The sequence below is a fragment of the Planococcus citri genome, chromosome 4 (assembly GCF_950023065.1).
Source record: "Planococcus citri chromosome 4, ihPlaCitr1.1, whole genome shotgun sequence".
In the NCBI taxonomy this organism is placed as follows: Eukaryota; Metazoa; Arthropoda; class Insecta; order Hemiptera; family Pseudococcidae; genus Planococcus; species Planococcus citri.
This window is the reverse complement of record NC_088680.1, coordinates 12,624,368-12,645,208: the sequence shown is the minus strand read 5'-3', so window position 1 is coordinate 12,645,208 and position 20,841 is coordinate 12,624,368. Positions and strand designations below refer to the sequence as shown.

At 35.0% G+C, this 20,841-nt stretch overlaps 1 protein-coding gene across 2 annotated transcripts in view; it reads left to right on the top strand.

Annotated features, from left to right (window-relative positions):
* Positions 1-9,610: 9,610 nt before the first annotated feature.
* The window catches only part of E23 (Early gene at 23), a 246,162-nt gene continuing 234,931 nt past the window's right edge, over positions 9,611-20,841 (top strand). The window contains exon 1 of one of the 2 annotated variants that reach the window (XM_065360842.1): positions 9,611-10,596. In XM_065360842.1, the coding sequence (XP_065216914.1) occupies positions 10,484-10,596 (113 nt within the window). In that variant the 5' untranslated portion in view covers positions 9,611-10,483. The remainder of the gene's footprint in view (positions 10,597-20,841) is intronic. The other variant, XM_065360840.1, reaches the window with a different exon arrangement.

The window sequence follows — 20,841 nt, the reverse complement described above, 5'->3', positions numbered from 1 at the left end:
GAGTTTGGCGAAAATTTCATGAAATAATTGAGGAGGTGGATAGCAAAACGCAATAACTCCAAAATTACGAAAATTGAGTTTGATATCTATCCTTATGTAAAATTCAACGGGGAATCCATTCCCGGTGTCAGATTTTGTCCATCAGTTGAATATCATAGCGCAATCGAGGAAAACAAGTCTGATTTTAGAGCTAAATGCATTAAAAAATGAGATTTTGTTTGCAAAACGCAGTAACTCCACTACTTTTTATACATTTCAGTTGCGCAGATGTGGTAACACTGTTTTTTTCATCCGGTGGGTACTGAAAATCGTTGGGTAGGAGTTACTTAAAAAAATGGTGCTTTCGTTGCCACTCTCTGAATGCCATATCACACACAGGAATTGTTTGAATTTCGCAATCCAGTTTTTTAATTGTTTTTTATCGAAAATTCTCGATTCAACATAAGTTTTTTTCTATAATTTTTCAATTTTTTCAAATAAAAAATACGTTTTTTCCAGAAAAACACCAAAAAAAAATTTGCGTTCAAAACGCAATAACTTTTTTTTCTTCTCCTCACTGTGCTCACCCAGGTGACCGAAATTTTGAAATTGAGTGGAAATTTTATTTGTGGCACCTTCCCCTTTCATTTGACACCAATTTCGGAACTCGACCCCCCACCCTTTCTCTCCTGACAATTTTTCCTAATTTCCCCAAAAAAACAAAAATGGAGTTATTGCGTTTTGCTATCCACCTCCTCAATTGTTGAAACTTGTTGAAATGATGTATTATTTATTAAAAATGACCAAAAAATTGATTAATTACCCAAGAATTGGAGCAAAATTTTGTGAACATTGAGTAGATTGTAAAACATTTTCTGTGAAAACCGATCAAATATTTTCAAATTAAAAATAAGTAAATCATTCAGAAATTTCATGAAGTTTTATAAAAACTGTAAAATGGCCATTGCACGTGAAAATAACCGAAAATTGAGTTTTTTTTTAAATTTTCTGGAAACTTCTTTTGAAGTTTCATGAATCATGAACGTGATTCATGGCCCAAAATTATGAATCATGAATCTAGGTTCATGAATTTATTACTTCTGAAAAAATTATTCGAGTCACGAATCAAATCACCACATTTTTGGCCCTAATCGTGATTCATAGAATCGTTCTCAACCATGCCGGAGACACTAATTGTTTCATTTTTTATTTTTTTGTTCTCCTCCGCTTGCATGTACCTTCTCAAATCTTAAAGTGTCGATACCAGATCGCGAAATTTGCGAAAAAGTCACGGAAAAAGGTCGCGAAAAGTCGCGATTTTTGAATATCAAATTTTAATAAGGATCCTGCAGTTCTCCTTCGCCGCTACCATTTTCCTTCGGGAATAACCTGATATTTTTTTTTTAATTTCGAATTAGATACTCACTATTTTTATGTAGTATTGCTGAAGTTGAAAATGAGTTCTCAAAATTTGAGAAAATTCATTGATTTAAAAAATCGTTTAAAGTTTGACAATTGAGGGAAGGCCACTTTTTCATAAAAAATGCGTAAAATATTCGTTAAAAATACTAAATATCGATTTTAGACCAACTACATTCATTCTGAGTGATGTATTCGACTTGATGACATGATTAGCTATCAACTAATTTGCTATTTGCTTCATTTGTTTCAGGTGAGTACCGAATAGAACACTTTTGAATGAAAAATGAAAATGCAGCTATCGTGAGTAAAAATATATTTCCATTTCAACCAAGTGTAGAGCAAGTCTATTTACACTTGACAGAAAGTTTTCCAATTTGTGCTATGTGCTCTTTATGTTTAAACTGTATCTAGACTTGTCTTATTCCACAAAATAGATTCCATCAAGTTTCAAATTCGATGTCGAAGTCTCAAGGAGACTATTTGACTATATCGACGAAATACTCTCGTAATTTTCTAGCATCACGACCAAATAGGTACTTATTTCGTCTACTATTTTCGATATTACTATACTTGAATTTTGTCACACAATAGTAAAATAAAGGAACTCCGAATTTACTTAAAGTACCGCGAAATCGCTTACATTAAGTTCAATTCTTTTTCCAACAGTACATTCGAGATTCGAGTATCGTTTCGTCAATTTAGAAGGAAACCAGGTAATAAACTGGGGAGCTCGTTGATATACGATTGTCGATTATTCGTATTTATGGACCGGATGGGACCCAAATTGAAGACGTTTTTTTGTCCATTTATCGTATACATATGAAAAGTAAACTTCAAATGATGCGGAATTAGACCGATAGACGTGTTTTCCGAATCGTTTAGAAAAAATTTCATTCAATTGTGAAAAATACGCTATAAAACGTGGATCGAGTAAACAGCATTTAGTGGAGTAACAAAAAAAAACTCATTGAATAATTTCGACGACCGACTTCCTACACGTACCAATGCTTGGTGGAAAGTTTTTGTATACGAATTTGACCACAATTACGTATACTTGTAAATGGAGTCTTGGGATACGTGCGAGGCTGAGGATTAAGTGACTGTACTAGATATTTACTTATACTTATACCTAAAAAACCGCAGCATCCGCGATATCGTTTCAATTTTGTCTCCTTGAAAACAATACTCATCTAACGGAGAATATCACCGAACGACTATTTTTAGAGACAGGGTCGTGTACCAGGAAATTTACTTACTACTTATTTAATAACAGTCGAAGAAGAAGAAAAAAAAATATACTGCGGCGTAGTAAATTCGCCCTTTTGTGCGGTTAATCGTAGTACACGTTGAATGTCCTCGCGTTCATTAACATTTAAAAGTTTTTCCTGTAAGAGTGCCTCTTTTATATTACTACATAAGTGCAGCCATTCACCTTCTCTGGTAATGGATATAAATTAATATAATATTGGTTAATCGGATTTAAAGTACTCGTAGACACGTTTAGTACATGGTGGATGTGGTGTCCCCAGCGTTGAAAACAAACTTTTTTTTTTTTACTTTTCGTTTAGGGAACCGGATGATGGTGTGATTAGCATGTTAAAAATATCCGGTTGGGTTCGCGTATTTGGTTATTTTTGCGAATACGAGAGTGTTAACGCCTAGGAAAGGTTTTGTTCGGGGGATTGTAAAGGAAAATTGGTTCGGGGAGATGACTAATCGTTGGGTGTGATTATTCGAATCAAAAGAACTTACGTGTGCGTAGATGTTGGTTCGAGAAAAAATATATGTACTTTCCTGATTGATTTTGTCCAGTATTGTGACAAAGTGCTATATTTGGAAGGGTAAAGTGTAAAACCTCAAGATACTTTGATAGCTACAAGAGATGCTCAAAAGGACGAGGAAAATGAATGAGTGAAGAAAGGCGAAGAAGAAAGGTTAAGAATGATACAAGCTCTTTTCCTTTTTGTATCGAGAGGTGATTGGTAGTTTACTTTCTGTGACAAATCAGACGAGGCCTGAGCCTGATATGTACTTCTTCTTCAGTAAATTATCTGAACCGAAAATTTATTTCACACTTGAATGAAGTTTTGACGATTCAATTCACTGGAAGCCTTATTTATTTTTAATTTACAAAACATCAATGTTTCATTAAAGCTAAAATTTATATTTTATTCTTAGTTTCTTACTTATTTTTTGGTTTTTGTTTCTACTTGAATGGATATAGTTTTTGAGTCGGGCGTGGGAGTCGGTCCAAAATTTCAAAGACCCTGATTCGCGTGATGCTGATAGTTGATAACAAATGATAACTAGAGAAAAAAGTGATCAATTGATAGTGAGAGTTGGACCGAGGAGTGACTAGAACCATTCGCCAACGAATCCATCAACTCTTTAATTTTATTTATGAATCGATTCGTTCGCGAATGAGTCACATACGAATCAATTCGTTTGTGAATGATTCGCCGAAAATTGAGTAAATGAATCAATTCGTACGCGAACAACGGAACAAATCACTTATACGAACCAATTCGTTCGCGAATGATTCATCAAAAATTGAGCAAATGAATCGATTAGTTCCTGAACGAGTCACTTATACAAACCAATTCGTTCGCGAATGATTCATCAAAACTTGAGTAAATGAATCGATTCGTTCGCGAATGATTCATCAATAATTGGGTCAATAAATCGATTCGTTCGCGAACGAGTCACTTATACGAATCAATTCGTTCTCGAATGATTTGATCAAAAAATGAATAAATGAATCGATTCATTCGCGAATGATTCATCAATAATTGGGTTAGTAAATCGATTCGTTCGCGAACGAGTCACCTATAGGTACAAATCACTTCGTTCGCGAATGATTCATCAAAAATCGAGTAAATAAATCGATTCGTTCGCGAACGAGTCATTTATACGAATCAATTCGTTCACGAATGATTCATCAATAATTGGGTTAATAAATCGATTCGTTCGCGAATGATTCATCAAAAATTGAGTAAATGAATCGATTCGTTCGCGAACGAGTCACTTATACGAATCAATTCGTTCACGAATGATTCATCAATAATTGCGTTGATAAATCGATTCGTTCGCGAACGAGTCACTTATATGAATCAATTCGTTCGCGAACGAGTCACTTATACGAACCAATTCATTCGCGAATGATTCAGTAACTATCGATCAATTCGTTCGCGAATGATTCACCCAGAAATCAATCAGTTTGTTCAATCGCAAATCGGTTGTGAATGATTCGATTCGATTTGATTCACTTCGCTCGAAATCAGATCAATTCCTAGATATATGTACAATAGTTTCACAAAAACCGAATCAATCGTAAATTACGTAATTGATTCGTTTGCGAATGATTCACCAAGAAATCAATCAATTTATTTAATCGCCATTCGTTCGTAAATGATTCGATTTGATTGTAAACAGATCAATTGCTGTACAAATGTTTCAAAAATCAATTCGTTCGTAAAAGATTTTTATGTGAAGAAAAGTCGGTCTTCTCAGGCTAAATGCGTGAGTGTTTTTTATCTTCTCAGTAGGGGGGGGGGGGGGAAGGTGGGTTCATATTCTCATTTGAATAGAAAATTAAAATTTTTCTTTAAACACCGTCATTGAAAAAATTAGAAAAATATTGAAAAATTTCTTGAAATTTTTTTTTAAATTTTAGGTGAGTAGGTACCTATCTGAGAAATTTTTTTATTCTGCAGATGGTTGAAAAGAAAATCCTTTCAAATCGTTTTAAAACTTTTTCTCCGTTATCAAAGTTGAAAATGTGGAAACCTTCCATTCAAATTGATTAGAATTCTATTTTGTTGCGGTTCCTGAATTTTCATTACCTGCTCTGTGCCTTTTTCTTTTTTTTTATTCGAAGCCTTGATCTTGAAATCTCTTTAGGGATGGACAGGATTGAAGGAATAATATAGTGAGCTCTTCAAATTTTGAATCTCAAAATTGAAAAATTGGTATTTTCTCTCATTGTTTGTGTTTTCAAAACAGAGCTTTGCTAATATTTTCATAGAAAATTTTACCAAAATTTCATTTAAACGTATCTATTTCATGTCTTTCCCTCTACCCCTCTTGTGAAATTGCAGTTATTGGAATTTTACAGAGCTTGAATTAATATCTAAATTTTCAAAAAATGTGAGTTGTTTGATAATAAAAATGCAATTTTTCAAAATTTTGTTTTCGTCACGTTTTTTGGAATTTTATTCTTTTCAATCCCTATTTTTTTCCTTTTTTTTTCTTTCTTTTGAAATGCTGTCCATTTTTAACGAATGCTTCCATTTTTCAAAATTTTTGAGAGAATAAGGAAGGAAGAACATTTTAAAATGAAGATCTTATTTATTCGACAACACTTGAATGGTCTCTCCTCCTTCCTTCCCATCTGCTCAAACCATTCCTTCGATAAATTCACTGTTCATCTGCCTCCGAAGCTCTCCCTCTCCCCTTCTTGTCAAACTCAAATTTTTCAAGTACAATAATTTTTTCAAAACCTTTTTGTTTTTGGTAGAAAACTTGACGTTTGAAAATTTGCAGTTATGCTGTCCGTTCTTTGTTCATAGTTAAGTTTTGAATTTTGGATTGGGAATTGAACCGCCCGCCCTTCTTCATGTCTCTTATTGCTTTTTCTTGCAAAATTTTAAATGTGTATATTTGATTTGTGAAAAACTCGCTTCAATTCTGCAAATGTGCCTCAATTTTCAATTTTATTTTACTTTTTACAGGTTTGGTACTTTTTCCGCCCCCCCCCCAAAATTTAGACATACTTCCGTTGAATTAATAAACATGTCTGTAAGTAATTATATATTTTTACAGCTTCCTATTCTGTGTTTGAATTAGAATTCTTGTTTTAAGTTGTTAATTTTCACCCCCTCGCTCCCTTGGTCCTTACAAATTTTATGCTCTCATTATTCTGCTGTTCTGCACTTTATCGAAGGACGAAGAGCGAAACTTGAACGCTTTTTCCTTTCAAACTTTGAATTTGACTTGAGATTTTCAATAGTTCTCCGCACCCTCATTCTTCCATCGCTTCTCACAATTTATTGGCCTTTATGTTTTGCCATCTTATTTTTGAAACATTGATTTTTTTTTCAAAAACGCAAATTTCAACTAAATTCAGATCGTCAGCTTCAGACTGAAACATTTCCCAGAATACCTTAATCTTTTTTTCTTCTTGCATAAAATTTGCCTTTTTGAAGTTGGCAGTTGTCAACCCCTCTCTCCACTGCCTCACTTCTAACGATATACTTTACTTCTATTATTCAATACCTTATCAAAGAAAAAAAATCGTAAATTTTTGTTAGAGAATCGCAGATTTCGAATTGAAATTTGAGTTTTCAACTTGAGACCGGAAAAGTTTCTACCTTTTCTCACCCCTTCATCCCTTCTTGAGAAATTTTCCCTCCGATCGTTATTGAATAGCATTACCTACCCTGTCTGAAACAACGTTTCAAAAGATCCCTCTCACTTCTGTAATATGAGATTTTTGAATTTAAGCTTCGGGATCATAAACATAGGTTGCCTTTTGTTATTGTTTTATCGGTATCGACGAGAAAAATTTGAACTTTTCTTCGTTTCAAAATCTGAATTGGAATTTCTAAATTGAGATTTTGCGGAAATTTTCCAGAACTGCCCCCTTCCCTGATAATAACTCAATGACTATGGTTTCGATGAAAGCATACTTACGTATGTACTCGTATGTAGTTCAATTTATTTTCTTTAGAGTGAAAAAGTTGTTTCAATTTCACTTATATTATTTATTGCTTTCATTTTTGTTCCTGGATTTTAAATTAGGTACTCCTCTAGCCCTTCAACTCTGCAACATCGTTTGCATTCGTGATTGAAAAGTTTTTCCTGGAACTTGAGTTTCAAATATTTGTAAATGTAAATTTCCGACTGGAAGTTGAGTTGTTTTTCTCTAAACTCCCCCCCCCCCCACCCTCTATCACCCTGTCGTATTTTTTTTTTTTTTTTTTTTCGTTATATGCAACGTTTATCTGCCTTATCCAAGAAATTGATTTCGATGAATTTGCTTTCTATTGAGGAATTTATTTTGATTTTAGAAGAGTGTGAAACCCCTACAATGCAAACCCTCTCTAATGGAGATGTTAAAATAGCATGCTCAAATGAGCAAAGCTTTAGAGCAGTGTACAGGGCACTGGAGGCTATAAGGAAGAATCCTAGTCACAAAATGTATGGAATTGGGCACCATACATATCAGTTGAAACAAGATAAACCCTATCAGGTAGTTATCAGAGGGCTACACCCCTCCACTTCACCCGAGGATATCAAATTAGAATTGATTAAAATCGGACATGATGCCATTAATGTCACCAATGTAATTATTAAAAAAACAGATGTGAAAAAAGATGTATCTGGAGAAATTGTGAGTAAGAAATCATATAAGGTGGCATTACCACTCTTTTATGTATATCTCAGCCCAAAAGAAAACAACAAGACTATTTATGAAATGGGGTTCTTGTTGCACTCCAAAGTGAAGGTAGAACCTCCAGCAAAAAAGAGGGAGCTACCTCAATGTAAAAACTGCCAGCAGGTTGGTCATACCAAAACATACTGTGCAAGGAAACCCAAATGCGTTAAGTGTGGATTAGACCATGAAACAAAGCAATGTAGGAAGAGGAAAGAAGACCCAGCCAAGTGTGCCAATTGTGATGGTGATCATACAGCCAACTGGAGAGGGTGTCCAGTATATCAAGCAAAAATTACTGCTATATCTAAACCAAAGATGACAGTAATTGATCGTGTCAAGCAAAGGACCACTCAAAGCCAGGAGCAGATAACAACTCAGAAACCTGAACAAGCCAAAATTGTCAAAAGAAACCTTCCAAAGAATAACATGGATGAATCGGATGGACCAGTGGAACTAGAAGAGCAGGTGAGCTTGAAAGGCATTTGGGAATTGCTTAAAAAAATGGATAAAAGAATTTCTCAAGTTGAAAACACACAAAACAAGATCAAAGCAAAGAAACATCCATCAGTTAAAACCTCACGACTTCGTCATAGATATTATAAAAAATAAATAGAGTATTCTCACTGGAGAGATACTTTATAAAATAGCAGAGTATACTCTCACTGGAGAGAACCCTGCACTTGTCATGTAACTAACTTGTTTAAAGTCTGAAATATTACTTATTTAAGGTCTCCTTAAGATTGTAATAAACCTTGTTGAATAAAAAAAATTTTTTTTGCAATATTTAGTTCTGAATCAGAATTTAGAATTTGAGGTCAAGCATTGTCATTTTCCATCCTTTCACCCCTCCCCTTCCCTTTCATCAGGTCTTGCCACTAGAAAAAATTCAGAAGGCTTTTTGTCTTTGAGAATGTGGATTTCAAATTTGGGTTTGAATTTTAGGTTATGGATAGAGAATCCCCCCTTCACGTCTCCCTCCAGCTTATCTTCCATGTTTTTGCTATGGCTACCTGGTTTTTCCAGCAATGGGATGAAGTGTTGTGAATAGCTGATGAATCTTTGCCTTCAGTGTGAAATCTGCAATAATGACTCCACAATTCTGGCATTTCTTCTTTTTTGGTATATTTCCGAGAGTGGGGGGGGGGCAATGGCAAATTCTGCTGACCTGTACGAACAAGAGCTTTTATTTGGGAAGACTTCTTGTGCATGTGCTTCTACCTACGTAAATGCGTATTATGCTACATACAATGTTATTTTACTACTGAACTGTATACAGGCACATGGTATGGATTGGATTTGATTCGGCTGTCGAGCTCTCAGTCAGTCAGTCTCAGTACGAGTATATGCAAGAAGCGGATGGGCAGCAAATTGTTGGACGGGTACGGGCGGGCGGAACGGTACGGTCGCGAGCCAGCGATACTCTCGAGCTCGACTCGGGTGCCGCGCCGGTTAAATTGGTAACACTGTTCCGGAGAGGGAACCGGCTTCGATGTGCCAGCTTATGTGGATGGGGGATTACCTGTTTGTTGGTGTCTTTTTTTTCTCTTTCTCTCTCTGTCTTTTCGCCGGCTCGGGATGGCCATTTGAAGTTGAAGCTGAGGCGGCGGCGTGCGGCAGACTCTCTGTGTGTGTTGTGTATAGTTATTGGAGTTAATCAGTCACTGTGTTAACAGTTCGACTGGCTTTTTTACTCTTTCTCTTTCTCATATTATGTTTTTTCCTTCGACAATTTTAACTCTTTGAGTATACTGTGTTCTCTGTTGCTGTTGGTTTTTTTCTTCAACTTTTGCGGTGCGGTGTGTGGTTGTTGTTGCGGTGTATTTATTCGGTATATGTGTGAGTGCGCGCGGGGCAGAGGTGATCGGTGTGGCCGCGGAGTGGCACCGCTGACTGCTGGCAGTGTTGGGAACGGAGTGCACGGAGTAAACTGAGCGAGCGCACCGTACAGTTGCGGTGCAACGACGCGCGGACGGACGCGGACGACGGGTGACGACGGACGACGGCGGTGGCGTGGCGGTTCGCTTCGGGTTCGTTCCGTTTCATGTTGTGCCTTGTTCGTGAAATTGCGCGACACTAAACGAAATCCAGATTGTATTACGCTGCCACCTTTGCTTGTCGTACGTTAGACGGTTCTCGCGCCCTACAACCACTTGTGGATACGCGAATGCGAATCGCCGGCTCGAGAGTTTCATGAAAAAAAAAAAAATTGCCAATTTTTTTACGTAAAATTCGAAAATATCAATTTCGCGCGTTTTTTACGATTTTTTTTTTTTTTGAATCAATTTTTTCCAATTTTTTTCAAGTTGCAATGTCGCCGACCGCTGCCGATAATTCGATATCTCAAGACTATAGTTTTCATTAATACATAATATAATATTTGTTTAGTGTTTTTTATCAATTTTTTTTCACCTACGGGTTGGTTTGTTTTTGTTGTTGTTGTTGCTGTTGTTGTTGTTATCGTTGGTTTAATTTTTGATCGCGAATTTCGCGATTAGTGGTAATTTATTTTTTTCATCGGTTTGGTTCGTCGATTTTTTTTGATTTTTTTTTTTTTACTTTTTTGTTTAATTTCGCCACGATTGGTTCTCTGTTGAATCGTGTGCCCGTCGAGTTATTCAAAACGGAGTTTAAAATCCCGCTAAGGACATGATTATATCTAAGGACTTGTTCCTGCTTGGTGATCAAGATTATCTCCGATTGCCGAAAGAAGAAAAACGAGTTGTGATGGCCACAAAACCCAGTGTCGCCGTTGATCAAAGGTAAGAAAGATTTCGCTCTGTTTGAAGAATTTTCCGATTTTTTTTTGTTTTTTTCTATTTTAATGCCAGTTTTACGAAAATGATTTTCTCGGATTTTTCTCGTCGTCGGTCGGGCTCCTGGGTCCTCGATCGATTTTTAAATGATGAAACGTGCGAACTGCGAACTGCAAACGTGTTAAATTGTTTCGATTTTTACACCGCAAAATTCGCCTTCTCTCTTATTAAATATGCGAATACACAAATATTCGAAGGTCTTCGAATGTTGAATTCATTCTCAGAGGTCGTAGTACTCGTGTTTTTCGTATATTTAGTCCGAATATCTACTGTCGTGTCGATTTGTGTGTTTGTATAGTGTTTTTTTCTCTCTCTATAGATAGCTATATGTTTTCAAAACTCGTCGAATCGGTGTGGATTGTTGTAGTTATTTGGGTATATCCGAAAGGTGCGAAGTGATTTGGCTGATTTGAACGAGAAATTTGAGCTGGAGGTGTTGAGAAGGGTGTCAGGGTGATTTTTTGGTGCAGTGGTTTGGAGTCGAGAAGATTTTTCTGATTGGGAATGAATGCAATTTGCTTGTAATGAATGATTTTTTTGAATTGAGAAAAAAAATCATCATAATATTGAAGTTTGAAATTTCAGAAAAGAAAATTGAACCAATTTTTTCATCTGAAATAAAAAATCAATTGGCTCGAAATGATCGATTTTTTAGACTTTCAATAGCTGGAGGAAAATGAAAAAAACAATTTTTTATTGAAATATTTGATCAGAAGATTGTGCATTCGGTTCAACAGGTACAATTATTGAGATTTTTCATTTTTTTACGAAATGTTTAGAATTCAGGTATTGAAAATTTAACAATTTGTATGTTGAAAAACCAAAATTGATGAATTTTTGGTCAAAAGTGAAAGAAATTGTCTTGAAAATGGGCTTAAAATGTGTGATTTTTTTTATTTGATAAATGAAATCATCAAAGCTCAAAATTTTAGGGCTGAAAATTTGATCAATTTTTGTATCTGATGTTGGAGGAAAATTGTAGGTCAAGGGGCAAATTTTTGTTTGTATGTGTAATTGTGTATGAGTCTTGGTGATTGATTTTTTGCCCATAGATTGATGCAGTTGACCTGGAAACGTGTGAGACTTAAATTTCTTCCCATAAACAAACTCTATTTATTTTATAGGGACTGTTTGAAGATTGAATCAATTTTGGCTTTTATCGAAGAAGAAATAAATTCTAAATTTTTCCGCGTTTTCTGATTAAGCAGTGAATTTTTCGTCAGAAATAAAATCGCTTTGCTCAAATTGATCAAATTTTTACATCTTCAATAAAAAAATTTAAAAAACTGAAAAATTATATTTTTAGGAAAATTTTGATCAAAAATTAGCAAAATTGGCTCAAAAGTTATGAAATTGCTGAACTTTGTATCGAACTATTTTTTTTTGTGTGAAATGTTTTGAATTCAAGAATTGAAAATTCAATAATTTGGCATTTTTGAAGCAGAAATTAAATTGAAGTACTGAAAAAATGCTCCCAATTTGTTGTTTTTTTTTAATGAATGAATTTTCAGTTGAATGTAAATGCAATTTACTTGAAATGGTGTGTGTGGATTTAGATGAGCATCTTTCACCCCCTCGCCCCTTCTCTCAGTGGAAAATTTGTTGAATCAGAAATGAATACGACGAGTTCTTTCGACTTGTTTCAATTTCAATCAATTTTCACCCCTCCTCACCTGAAAAAAATAGAAATATTTCAATTTTTACATCTTCGATTTTTAATAAAAGAAACGTGGGAAAATTTATATTTTTTGGTTTCTCAATCATTAAAACTTTCATCAGAAATAAAATTAGCAAATTTGGCTCAAAAGTTATAAAATTGCTAAAATTTGTTTTGAAATTTTTTTTGTGAAATGTTTTGAAATTCAAGAATTGAAAATTCAATAATTTGGCATTTTTGAAGCAGGAATTTGAATTGAAGTACTGAAAAAATGCTCCCAATTTGCTGTTTTTTTTTATGAGTGAATTTTCAGTTGAATGTGAATGCAATTTACTTGAAATAAATGGTGTGTGTGGATTTAGATGAGCCTCTTCCACCCCCTCGCCCCTTCTCTCAGTCGGAAATTTGTTGAATTAGAAATGAATACGATTATTTTCTCGACTTGTTTTAATTTCAATCAACTTTTACCCCCCCCCCAACCAGAAAAAATATAAATTTTTGTACATATCTTCGATTTAAAAAAAAAACATGGGAAAATTTATATTTTTTGGTTTCTCAATCATTAAAACTTTGAACAGAAATCAGCAAAATTTGCTCAAAAATTATAAAATTGCTGAACTTTGATCGAAAAATTTTTTTGTGTGAAATGTTTTGAATTCAAGAATTAAAAATTCAATAATTTGGCATTTTTGAAGCAGGAATTTGAATTGAAGTACTGAAAAAATGCTCCCAATTTGCTGTTTTTTTTATGAATGAATTTTCAGTTGAATGTGAATGCAATTCACTTGAAATTGTGTGTGTGGATTTAGATGAGACTCTTCCATCCCCTCGCCCCTTCTCTCAGTCGGAAATTTGTTGAATTAGAAATGAATACAATTATTTTCTCGACTTGTTTTAATTTCAATCAATTTGTATCCCTCCCCCTCCCCAGAAAAAATTGAAATATTTCAATTTTTGCATGTTCGATTTTTAAAAAAATAAACATGGGAAAATTTATATTTTTTGGTTTCTCAATCATTAAAACTTTGATCAGAAATTAGCAAATTTCGCTCAAAAGTTATAAAATTGCTAAAATTTGTTTTGAAAATTTTTCTTGTGAAATGTTTTGAATTCAGAAAGTGAAAATTCAATAATTTGAAATTTTTGAAGCAAGAATTGAATTGAAGTATTGAAAAAATGCCCCCATTCGTTGTTTTTTTAATGAGTGAATTTTCAGTTAAATGTGAATGCAATTTACTTGAAATTGGTCTGTGTGGATTTAGACGAGCCTCTTCCATACCCCCCCCCCCTCTCTCAGTCGAGAATTTGTTGAATCAGAAATGAATATGATTATTTTCTCGACTTGTTTCAATTTCAATTAATTTTTAGCCCCCCCCCTCCCAAACTCAGAGAAATCAAAACATTTCGAGACAAAATTCAGAGCTGAATATTTCATGCATTTTGTAGCAAGTAATTTGAGGCTGAAAAGCTGAATGATTTTTTTTGTTGAAAATTTCATGTTGAAATCGAGTTGTTAAATTTTATGCATATCACATGATTTTGGAAATTGAAAGATACCTGCCTTTGGTGATCGTCCAATCATTTCCGATTACATCATTTCAATTTACTTAACGCTTACGTCTTGTATTTGTGCATATTACTCGATGAAAGTTTACCAGCTGAAAAAAAATATGGCGATTTGTAAAAGCCACGTGAACTGTCATGTCATAAACTTTGTTGAAAACTAGGATGTAGGTAGGTATATGAAAACTTTGTTAACAAGCGAAGAAATTTTTATTAATATAAACGTGTAGGCTATACGCGTATAAAAAGTAACGTGAAGTATAATATGAAGGCTATCAAAATGTCATAAAAATAGCTACGAAGCGAAGTACGAAGTGTGGAAATTTTTGGGAAAATTAGATTTCCTGCTATGAAATGAAAACGTGTAGGTTTGTAGGTTAGTTGTGATGCTCGCTCGGTCCTTAGTGAACTATATAGGTGCAGGTGAAGTATGTGTCGTATAAACGATTGACAGTTGTGTGTCCAAAAAATATGATTTATACGGTGTATTTGCCATAAATTACGATAAATGTGTTTCTATAGTTGCGATATTTGGCGAATTTGGTGCTAAAAATGTTGATAAGATGGTTGAAGAGTGTTTAGATTAGGAAGAAGTTACAATTTGTTTTCGAATTAAAAGTTGGATAATGGATAGGTAATCGTTTTCTTTTTCTCAAATTATTTTTTTTTTCTTCAGAAATGATTTTCATTTTTGTTCAGTTTTTTTTTTAATGGTTCGATTTCTTTGGGTTTTGAAATTTCTCGTTTTCTTTCGCTATTTTATTGTATTTTTTCTAGAATAATTTTCAATTTTTCTCAAGTTTTTTTTGGGGGGGGTTTCAAACTTTCGTTTTCTAGTTTTTCTTTTTTTTAATTTTTTTTTTCAAAATGCTTTTTATTTTTGCTCAGGTTTTTTTGTGCCTTGTTTTTTTCTTGATTTTTGAAATATCTCATTTTTCGTTTTCTTTCCCTAAATTTTTTTCTTTTTTTTCCAAAAAAGATTTCATTTTTCCTCAAGTTTTTTTATGGTTTGATTTTAAGATTTTTTAGATTTTTTTGTTTTCCTTCCCTAATTTATTTTCTTCTTTTCAAAAATAATTTCTATTTTTTTTATGGTTTGATTTATGTTTTGAAATTTTTGAAATTTTTTGTTCTCCGAATTTCTTTGTTTTTGTCTGTAGTTACATAGTTATTTATTGCTGAAAAATATTTTGCTAATTTTTATGCTCTTTGCCTCACTTCCCCACCCCTCACCCTGCCTTGATCCATTTTTTCATCAATTTTCGAAATTTTTCAGGTACTCGCATATTTTTACCTACGTTTTCCTCGAAAAAGTTTTCTTTTCGCAGATTTTCTCAGTATTTGAAATCATTTCCTTTCTATAGAATGATAATTAGCCAATTTCGCTTGAAAATTTTTCAAAAAAATCGGTCGTTCGGTCGTCCTTGAGCTCGCAGACCGCCTTCATGCATCGTACAAAACACAGAGACAATTCGTCGATAACTGGGCTGAAAATTGAACTTATTCAACTCGTTACATACTCGTATACGTATAATATGTACTTAGTATACTATACTATGTACGAATACATAGGCACGGCAGTCCTTGACTGAAAGTGACGAGTGGCGTCGTTGTCGAGAAAATCGGTACTGTGCGGTGTAAAAAGTCATCGACTCGTTCGAAAATAATCATCGTTTCGGCTGGTCGTAAGTATTCGTAATTATAAAATACTCGAGTCACGTGATCAGAGCTGTACCTAACCTATACCGAATAGAAGTGAAAATTATCGACGAGTTTATCGCGTCCGTCGCACGCTCGTCTGCGTAAGTACGCGATGTTTGTACTTTGTATAAAATTCGGTAAACTCGATTTTAATACTCGTATCTATCGTTCTGCAGCTTTCGAGGAAGCTTTTTTATTGACTGTGGTCGAGGACAAGGCGAGTTATTTTTATCTCTGGTGGGTACTTCGAGAAATATTCCATCGTCGATCTCAGGAGTAGTATTATATATAATTCTGATACACCTTTTGATCGATTATTTCTCCTTCTTGATATGTGAAGGATGCAGATTTTCGATGGAAGATTTTTTTTTACGTTGTTAGAAAGTGTACAGGAATAAAAAAAATGAGGAGAATAAACCCGGAAAGCTGACGAGTGTTTAATTAATTTCATTATTTTTTTTTTATGGTCGACCTTTCGAAATTATTATTATAACTATAGGACTCGCGCGTCTCTATACGTAGATTATTATAAAACGTTTTAATTTAGTTCTATAAATAGTACATGAGGTAATTAGGAATACGAAGAAACAGGGGCAGAAGAAGAAGATAAGGTACGCTCGAGAAGGCAAATATGAGGGATTTTGAAATTTTTCATTATTACGTTGGCTGGTTTTTTTCCACTACTTCTTACGTTTGGGTTTCCATGTTTAGTTTATAGTTTTTTTGGGGGGTTGAAAAAAAAAGAGGGTGATTGCTGAAGAGTTTTAACCCGTTCCTATTATACTGCCGAAATGTTAAAGAGTCATTGAAATACGACTACGTATGAAGTTGGCAATTGTTTCGACGCACGTTTGCTATTTTTTCTGCGTTCTTTTATCCTACGTAGGTACGTATATTTAAAGCGACTCCTATTCTTTAAAGCTCTCGCTTTCACGTCCAGACACTACGAGTACGTCGTCGAGGAATTCGATTAGTCAGCGTCTCGTTCCGCGAAGGAGATGTTCGAGGGGTCGAGGCAGGATTTGGTGTAGGGTTGCAAAGGATACGATACACGTGTCGCGAAGTTTTCGTACTGTACAAGCAGATTTTCCACGTACGGATACGTAACCTTTAAAACACGGTGATTTACTGGCGCTTCGACGGGCTAAAGGCTTAAAAATGTCATTTGCTTGATTGAATAGGGGCGAGAAAGATGAGCTGGAAAATGTTCTGCAGACTGGTATTTCGTACGTAATTGCGAGAATTTGTTGGGATTTGGAATTAGCGAGCTTGGAGGGGGTGAAAATGATATTTCAGACTCGTCGTCATTTTTTTCTGATTTGAAATTAGACATGTTGTGCATTTTGCATTCGATATGCGACGATTTTTCATCTTTTTTTTCTAGAGATTATCTCCTTTCATAACTTACCACTTTATTTTTTGCTTTGTGTGAAACTGAATCGATAAACAGCGAGCACAATTATTTTTTGTAATGTTACTGAGTGAAATCATCCAGTAAATGCGCAGTAATCGTAAAAATGACTTCGGATTTGAAATCAGCGACCTTGAAAACCATGAAATCGATATACATGACGACTTTTTATCATTTTTTTCAATTTCACCCCCTTCAACCCCCAAATCACCCCTCTATTTGAATTCGTAGCATTTTTACAAAAAATTGCGATTTTGACATGTAAACATTCAATAAATGCAACATATGTCGTATGGGGCCAATATTGCCTTACAAATTGATCCCTCGCTGGAGAATTTCAAAAATTGGGGTGTAAGGGGGTGTATTATGGGGTGTTTTGGGAAAAATTGATAAAAATAACCTCAGATTTGAAATCAGCGACCTTGAAACCCGTGAAATCGATATACATGGTGACTTTTTATCATTTTTTTCAGTTTCACCCCTGCGTCAACCCCTAAATCACCCCCTCTTTGAATTTGTAGCATTGATTACAAAAAATTGCAATTCTGGTGTGTCAAAATTCCATGAATGCGACCAATCTTGTGTGGGACTATATTGCCTTACAAATTGATCCCTCGCTGGAGAATTTCAAAAATGGGGGTGTAAGGGGGTGTATTATGGGGTGTTTTGGGAAAAATTGATAAAAATAACCTCAGATTTCAAATCAGTGACCTTGAAACCCATCAAATCGATATACATGACGACTTTTTATCATTTTTTCTAATTTCACCCTCTTCAACCCCTAAATCACCCCCTGGTTGAATTTGTTGCATTGATTGCGAAAAAATTGCAATTCTGGTGTGTCAAAATTCCACGAATGCGACCAATGTTGTGTTGGGCTATATTGCCTCACAAATTGATCCCTCACCGAAGAATTCCAAAAATGGGGGTTTAAGGGGGTGTATTAGGGGATGTTTTGGTAAAAATTGATAAAAATACGTGTCGTATATGGATTTCATGGTTTTCAAGGTCGCCGATTACGAATCCGGCGTTATTTTTGCGATTAACTGAAGCGTTTCGACTCGGTCACGTGATCGAGGTTGGGAAAACGCTATTTACAAAGCGATGACTGATTGTAAACGATTCCAAGTACGTACTCGAGTCAAATTTCGAGTTTTATATCGAAGATTAATTCATTTTCGCGCCTTTTACGACTACAACGAACATCTTGCCCGTTGTGACTTTCCTGTTGATGTAGTCTTTGGTATTTGAAGACTTTGACGTATCAGAGATGTAAGTATATGAGTGTGTGTGCGGTTTTTTGAATTGAAAAATAAATAATCTCCGAGTACCGTGTCTTGTACCTATACAATAGGTACGTACTACAATGTTTTTTCAAGATGGCGTGAATTTATTGCCATACACGAGTACTTGAACGGTTACTCGGCTGTTTTACTCACGAGTTGGCCGTTTAACGCGTGACTTTTGACTTATGTATACAAATAGGCGCATTTTTTTGTTTTATATTTTAAAAATTATTACCACCTCGGTTGCGAGGGAAACGTTGCGCTGTTATTTGCATATGAAATTTATTGCGGTGAATACGCGTTTCGCCGCCGCCATCGTGTTGTTATCTTATCAGCGAGTGAAAAAAAAACGAATTAAAAGTTATTTTCTGTTCGTACTGGTATAATGGCGTTGAACTTTTAAAAGTTCGCGTCGCTGGTAGAGTTCGAAATTTTTTTCAAAATAGCCATTTTTTTTCTATCGTTATCTGTGAGCCAAGTGACGATGTTGTAGATGTTTAAATTACTTCCTGGTACGGTCATTTGAGGCTTTTTTTTCACGATAGTATGTTTTGTGGGTAGAATAGAAACGCGAGCTGGGTTGATTTACGTATGACGAACCGATCGAGTGACCGTTCGTATGTATTCTTTTGTTATAGCATTACTGAACTGATTATTGTGTAAATTTTATTCGACCAGAGACCAGATGTAATTTAAAAAACATTACGATTACGAAGAGGTTACCTTCGCGTTCGATTCGCGTGGTGAACCGAACACCTCGATCTTGGCAGTCAATCTGAAGAGATTTTCGTGTTTAAATACACCCAATTCTGAAGGGTTTCGACCCCGATATTGGAAGGTTTCGCAGGACGAATTTTCGAACGAAAATTTAATTACGTTTCGAGGTGGTTGTTTTGTTTTCTCGATCGAAAATCATACCTGATTATGTGAGAAAAGCTCTTCGGATAATAGTATTTGACATAAGCAGAAGGCGAAAAATAGACGGATGCTGTATAGCGATGATGATGACGACGTTTCTGAACGTACTGTGGAGGTAGATATTCTGTAATTATTTTCATGGTAACCGATGGGCATTAATATTATGCTGTCATTTTCGGTATATAAGAGAGATTAGCGTAAATCATAACTTTTTTTCCGAGGTCATTCCGGCATTTCTGATTAAAATATCGACGTACCTAAGGTGGCTAGTCGCTGAACCAGTAACAGTCGACGATGCATGCAGCAGGGTTCTTCGTCTGCTATACTACGACTACGACTACGAGTACTACTAGATGCCAGTTCGCGTCTACACGAGCGAGCGTTGCTATCGAGAAAAATTTTTATTATTATTATTTTTTTCTTACATTATTATATTATTTTTTATCTATCTATTTTTTTCCTCGCTCCGTCGATTTTTTTTTACCGCTTAAGACGTCGATTAATGATACGAACGTCTGCAATGTGACGTTGAAATGCTATTTTGCCAGCCAATTCGTACTTGACGATGAATTTTTAATCTTTTTTGATAGGTCACACTTGCGCTTTTTAATTGAATGATTTTTAGCCCGAAGGAGGCACGGGAGGTGAATAATCCGATGGCTTTACTATGCGGAGCTATTCAGGGAAACGAATTTTCGTGAAATTTAAGCTCAGCGAGCAGATTATCGACGAAGCAGGCGATAAATTTTTACCAAAATTGTATCGCGATTCGATGAAATGAAAATGAAAATACCCTACCTCTTTTGTTCTGCTCGCACCGATGCATTCTAAATAGCCGAATATTACTTTTATATACCTACTTTATTACCCTATAGTTGTGTATTTTGCTCTATTCGGTGTTTTTCGCGTGTGTACGGTTCGAGGTCAAGGTGCAGTTGTATGTGTTGAAATTTATCGGAGATTCGGCGCGGTGATCTCCCTCCCATGCTCTTTAATTTTTTTCTTTCGATGGGTTTCAAATTCGCTGCATTCTGTTTCTTTTTGGCTTAAAATGGTGCCAAGTTTTGTACCTATTCGAGACTTTATGTTTATTTCAGAAAAGTTCAAATTTTTTTCAAACAGTAAAAAAATTAATTGGATGCTTCAATTTTTTTTCTCAAAACACAGATGTGGGGAGGGGGTATGGAAAATTAGGGACTTGCAACTTCAATTTGGCGTATGCCCCCTCCCCCTCTCCCGGAAGAATGAAATTCAAAAAAAGGTCTGGTCATCAGTGTTCTTCAGCTTCAATCAAAATATTACAAAACATCCACATTTTTAATATTTTTTTTGCAAATGAATCAACATTTTTTTCAAAAAGTTCAAAATTTTCGCCTCTTAAAATCATGAAAAAATATCTGCAACATTCTTTAGATTGTTTTCATTTCAAATCGTCGAGTTGCTAATCAAAAAAATCACTGCCCAAAACTCATCAAGAAACCAACATTCCACCGTTAGGAGAAACTCTTAGCATTATTTTCATTTTTCACAAATTCATACCATATAACCAGTTCAAAACTTCACAACTTTCGAGTCGTACTGTATCATGATTTTTTTTTTTTTTGGAGCACTAGGGAATAGCGCGATGAGATAAAAAATATGACCAGTCATTTTGA